The following is a 6,000-nucleotide window of genomic DNA, read 5'->3' on the forward strand; positions in this document are numbered from 1 at the left end:
TAATAAAGCATGCACACTATTGCTGGGCTGCAAGTGCTGAATTAAAGTAACAGCGCATTTTTTTGCAGTAAATATAAACATGATTGACACAAAAAATGTAGTAACTACACCATAAATGCATATTATTAAAGTCTACTGTGTTTCACAGCCAACACATATGGCTTTTTGGCTAGGTTTAAAGGGAAAGAGCACTTTTAGATAAACAAGGCAATAATAGATGGCACTCGTGGAGGTAGGAAAACTAAGTTCTTTATGAACTGCAGGATTGCTTGTAATAAAGATATCAATGCAAAAAGAAAAGGCAGTAGAGCTGACTAATTCTGTCAATGGTAAGTTTGTGGTAACATAAGAAAAGTAGTTTAAATGTTTTGCCACTTGCTTGAGCAACTTAATATATAAATCTAGAAGTAAATGCAAAAGTAAAAAGCATTGAATAATGTGTTGCTTATATTTACTGTGTTTAAACATGTCTGTGAAAGATTGTATTACTGTACTGTGTAAAAAAAAAAGAATTGCAATGCTGAAAGAAGCATTTTCAGTGACAATGTTTGGATTTGAAATCAAAATAATGGATAAATGTTGTGTTTGTGGTAATCAGCCACAGATCAGTAGCGGACTCCTGTGTGAAAGCTGCTTCTCCTCTCACAAGAGACACCTAAGAGGGGAATTCCCCCCATTTTCAAAAATGAAATTCAGGCCCTGAATAAATGTCTAAAAATCCTGATTGGAGTATCACTATAAATAGTTATAAATGATAAAACGGCGGCATTAAAAAGATCGGTATCGGTATCGGCAGATGCTGCTTTCTGTGATGGGTCACAAAAATCCTGATCGGAGCACCCCTACTGACTTCATGCCATTACTGAGATATAGAATTATTTTTGGCCATACATATTCTTACCTAAAGTAGCACACAATGTTTTGGTATCATGATTAATTATCAAAAACTAAATTCATGCACTACTACCCATCTTTGCACATGTGCTACTTCCTGTCTCTGGCTTGTTTCCTGTTCGCATCACAACAGATCCACCTACTCACCCACTTTCTCGGTGAGAACTTGCAGGTTAGAGACTCTCTCGTCCTTAAAGAGCTCGATGCCATAGACGCAATCGAAGCCGTCGTACTTGACCATGAACAGTGAGGAGTTGACGCTGAGGCGGTCCAGCACAGTGCCCTTCCACTTGGTCAGCGCGCCCTTCTCCCTCCAGCTGTGTTGGATCCGTCGGCCCAGCAGGTTGTTGGGATCTGGGGTGAGACTGTCGCTCAGCTCGCCGCTGCTGCGCTTCCTGCTGAGCAGACGAAAACAGGAACGTAATAGGCTGCATTAAGTCTGGTGAAGTGCTAATCAAGGATTGTTTTACAACTCAGAGCTTATGACTTTGATTTTATCGATTTTATATTGCACAGCATTCTCTCTTAAAGCATATTCCAAATGCATATGGTTTATGTAACAGATACAAATACTGTGCATTAGTCTAAAGCGATATAAAAAAAAAATAGTATCAGCAGTCGGAACAAAAGTAGTCATAATATTGAAATAAAAATTGATCCTGTTTACTAATCATAATCATTACATAATATAAAATATAACTTAATATATTAATTATAACTTAATTATTTTAAGATTATACATTTATAATTATAAATATTAATATCATAATTCCATTCAGCAAGGATGTATTACATTGAACAAAAGTGACAATAAAGTATTTTATTATGTTACAACAGGTTTCTATTTCAAATGAATGCTGTCCTTTTGAACTTTCTATTCATCCCCAAAAAAATAAAATCCTGAACAAAATGCATCACAATTTCCACAAAAAAGTGAAACCACAAAACTGCTTTCAACATTGTTAATTACAATAAATATTTCTTGAGTAGCAAATCAGCATATTAAAGGGATAGTTCACCCAAGAATGAAAATGTGATGTTTATCTGCTTACCCCCAGGGCATCCAAGATGTAGGTGACTTTGTTTCTTCAGTAGAACACGTATGATGATTTTTAACTCCAGCCGTTGCAGTCTATCAGTCGTATAATGCATGGCAATGGTAACAAAATCTATGAGAGTAAAAAAACATGCACAGACAAATCCAAATTAAACCCTGCGGCTCGTGACGACACATTGATGTCCTAAGACACGAAACGATCGGTTTGTGCCAGAAACCGAACAGTATTTATATCATTTTTTACCTCTAATACACCACTATGTCCAACTGTCTTTGGGTGCGCGCACGGCATCCGGTGCGTGAGGTGTGTACGCGCTCTGGCGTAGTTTACGTTAATGGGTGTGCTGATATCCAGCCGAAGAGCAATCAACCGTAACTTCAGGCGAGCAGGCTCAGAAGTTGGGAATACGTGGAAAGTTACCACTCCCGAATGAGTCGTGCGAGAGAACGTAATCTTTTAGTTTTAAGTCGGTTTGAACAATCCGGATAAGCGCAAGTAAGTACCATTTTGATTAGCCGTCGTACCTACAATGACTGTGAACTGTGTAAACAATGAGTGACGTATACCCGCGAGAGATCACTTCCGGCGCTCGCGTAAACTACACCAGAGCGCGTACACACCTCACGCACCGGATGCCGTGCGCGCGCCCAAAGACAGTTGGACATAGTGGTGTATTAGAGGTAAAAAATGATATAAATACTGTTCGGTTTCTGGCACAAACCGATCGTTTCGTGTCTTAGGACATCAGTGTGTCATCACGAGCCGCAGGGTTTAATTTGGATTTGTCTGTGCATGTTTTTTTTTACTCTCATAGATTTTGTTACCGTTGCCATGCATTATACGACTGATAGACTGCAACGGCTGGAGTTAAAAATCATCATACGTGTTCTACTGAAGAAACAAAGTCACCTACATCTTGGATGCCCTGGGGGTAAGCAGATAAACATCACATTTTCATTCTTGGGTGAACTATCCCTTTAAGGCTTATTTCGGAAAGATCATGTGACACTGAAGACTGCAGTAATGATGCTGAAAATTCAGCGTTGATCACAGAAATAAATTACATGTTATAATACATTCACATAGTAAACAGGTTTTTAAATAATAATCATATTTCACAACATTACTGTTTTTACTGTATTTTTGATCACATACATGCAGCCTTGGTATCTTACTGACCCAAAACATCTGAATTAAAGTGTACATTATTCTAAATAAAACACATTTATCGTCATAATCCTTCATCAAACTTGCTGACCTTACAAAGTCCTTTTATTTGTCAACCACCTGGCTCACTTCTGATCTGTAACAGCCACTTTTCACAATCCAACCAATTCCAAAACAATTCCCACCCTATATTTTTCTTGATTAGCTTATTTCGATCAGAAATACATCAAGAAATACATCACATTGACTCTACAGGCACCTACTAGAAATAAATACTGACAAATATGTTGAAAAACGTTGTCTACTCACTCACATGAGATGAAGAATGACTACCAACTTTACTTACAGAGTAGCCACGTGGCTGACCTTTCAATAAAACTCCCAGCCTCTCACAACTGACTTTAGTTCAGCCGAGCACAAGAGTTCGGAGCTCAGTTTAATCATTCATTGCTACCGGTCTGCGTCTGTCACTCAACATTTCTAACACTCAAAACACATTCCTGGAAATGTCACAGCATAATCCAGCCAGCTACCAAAATATTCTTATCAGCCTGGAGCTGCTGATAATCTAAGCGTGTGCATAAATAGCCAATTTTGGACTATATTGTGTATATTAGTGGTCAGCCAATGTGGGCAGATACAGAAACATATCTGGAGACAATGTAGCAAATAAGACGTATACTTGAAACTTATTAGTCAATGATTCAAAGGAATGGTTCACCCAGAAATGACCATTTGGAGGTCCTCAAAGAAGTAGATGAGTTTGTTTCTGAATTGGATAAATGTAGCTTTACATCACTTGCTCACTAATGGATCCTCTGCAGTGAATGGGGGCCGTCAGAATGAGAGGCCCAACAGCTGATAAAAACATCACAATAGTAATCCACACTACACCAGTCCATCAGTTAACATCCTGTGAAGTTGTGTGGATTGCTTGTGGATTATTGTGATGCTTTTATCAGCTGTTTGGACTCTCATTCTGACGGCACCCATTCACTGCAGAGCATCCGTTAGTGAGCAAGTGATGCATGCAATGCTACATTTCTCCAAATCTGTTTTGAATTAGAATCTTAGACGACCTGAGGGTGAACCCATTTTCAGCAAATTTTCATTTTGGGTGCACTATCCCTTTAAGTCACTGACTAAAAGTGATCGTAATCCAAGGTACATCAATATCTATATTGCTCAAATTAATTTACTATGCTATTTACACGTTACACAAATACTGGTATCCCTGCAACGTCATCATATATCAAAGTACCATGGTACTGCCATTCGAATACAGCACATTTATATTGTTTTTACTCACCTGCCCCTTTTCTTGGACATGTTTCCAAAACCTCAAACACACCTAGAAGAGAAAAATGACAAATTTACAAATAAACCAACAGGTTTGCTGGGTCTTGGTTTCAGGCAAAACACTACAAGCAAAAACCATTGCACTGGTCAATTTTGAGATTTTGGGCTATTTTGCTTCCATGACATTTCATTTATCCACTTCAGAAGCAGTTACACAGACCAGTCTTTACAGGTTTATTCCTATCCTGAACGTTTTTACAGAGTTGTTTTTTTTTATAATATATCATTTACCTATTTTTATACAACATCAGCTGGGAAGTATGGTGAAATCTATTAGTTCAAATGTTTACCTGTGGTGTTTTTGGGGTTAAGAGCAATGAACACAACTGCAGATAATACTTTCATTTCAGTATACAGAAACTGATGGAGTGTCAGCATATGGTTGGCCACATGATTTTGACAGCTCCATTCAGTCCTAAATCTACTACATTAGTTGAAATGTTACATTTTATTGTTAAACAGATGTGACTTGTGTATGTAACATAGTCATAGTGTATGTAACGCCACGTTGTCTTTTGTTATTTTGTAGCCTTGCCACATTAATCTGGCCTCTGATTGGACAATGACTCAACAGCGTCCATGTTGCATAATTACATCGAATCTGCGGCATGTATTTATGTTTATGGTTTAATATCGAGTTAAAGTGGACGTGGAATCCCCGCAGCAAATGAGACATCCTCAATATTGCGGCATAATAGAGGCCGGTTTATTTTTCATGTCTTAATATGTGAAAACTGTGCTGTTTCTACACATATCGTCCAATATATAACATTCCCATCCTAACTACCATACCAGACTTCAGAAATGCAACTAAACGAGTGTTGAGAATCTATAAAAAGCCACAGAATCGGGTCGTTTCGCTGCCTCACATGAAAACCACCAACGCAGCTATAAAACGCTTGCGCAACCGGCCGCTTTACTTTCGTATTTAATCGTCATACACACTCTAAGTTCCACGTGGACGTGTGTTTTTGTATAGATTGTAAGAAAAGCAAGATTACCTGGCTTCTATTTTCATGTCTAGGATGGACTTCCCTCTGCAGCTATCCTCATGTATAATGATCCTCCAGACGTCAGGCAACAAGCTGGCAGTGGCACGGCCTGTTTAAACTACAACTCCCATAATGCATTGTCGCTGACAATCGCGCGAACAGCGGGCAGGGAATTCTGGGAGCTGTAGTTGAGAGGGTGCGTGAACCCAGAAAGGGGCGGATACGCATTCTTCCTGTGTCTTCTGTTTGACTGCCACGGTGTAAATGATCAAATAAAAGCCAGTTATACAAGGAGTTACTAACGAAACACCTGCATTAATGTCATCAGAGATGATCAAATCTATCTGGATGTTATTGTGAATCTTATGGGCGGGTTAATGTTGACTACTTTTATGAGCACTGACGGAACTACATTTCCCAAAACACACCAAGACTTGTCTTTGTCATTCCTATGGTCAGATTTGTAGGAATGGGCCTTTGCTTTATTCAAAGCGTGTTTCTTATACCATGTAGGGGGGGGGGGGGGGGGG

General features: G+C 38.9%; 1 protein-coding gene and 1 pseudogene across 2 annotated transcripts; both read right to left on the reverse strand.

The window, feature by feature from the left end:
- The window catches only part of LOC107569624 (hydroxysteroid 11-beta-dehydrogenase 1-like protein), a 25,294-nt pseudogene extending 24,323 nt beyond the window's left edge, over positions 1-971 (reverse strand).
- LOC107569630 (spindlin-W-like) lies at positions 754-5,576 on the reverse strand. 2 transcript variants are annotated; one of them, XM_016255747.1, is made up of 3 exons: positions 5,480-5,576; positions 4,429-4,470; positions 754-1,289 (listed from the first exon to the last, which is right to left on the reverse strand). In XM_016255747.1, the coding sequence occupies exons 2-3, from the start codon at positions 4,446-4,448 to the stop codon at positions 1,034-1,036; spliced, it is 276 nt and encodes a 91-aa protein (XP_016111233.1). In that variant the 5' UTR covers positions 4,449-4,470; positions 5,480-5,576; the 3' UTR covers positions 754-1,033. The 2 variants fall into 2 exon arrangements, with proteins under 2 accessions (XP_016111233.1, XP_016111232.1); XM_016255746.1 differs by having other exon boundaries at positions 754-1,292.
- Positions 5,577-6,000: the final 424 nt, after the last annotated feature.

The sequence above is a fragment of the Sinocyclocheilus grahami genome, unplaced genomic scaffold (assembly GCF_001515645.1).
Source record: "Sinocyclocheilus grahami isolate Dianchi unplaced genomic scaffold, SAMN03320097.WGS_v1.1 scaffold1366.1, whole genome shotgun sequence".
Lineage (NCBI taxonomy): Eukaryota > Metazoa > Chordata > Actinopteri > Cypriniformes > Cyprinidae > Sinocyclocheilus > Sinocyclocheilus grahami.

Coding starts and splice junctions, on each gene's coding strand:
- LOC107569630 (XM_016255746.1), bottom strand. CDS start 4,448: ATGTCCAAGAAAAGGGGCAG. Junction 1,293..4,428: donor ATGTCCAAGAAAAGGGGCAG/GTGAGTAAAAAC, acceptor TCGTCTGCTCAG/CAGGAAGCGCAGCAGCGGCG.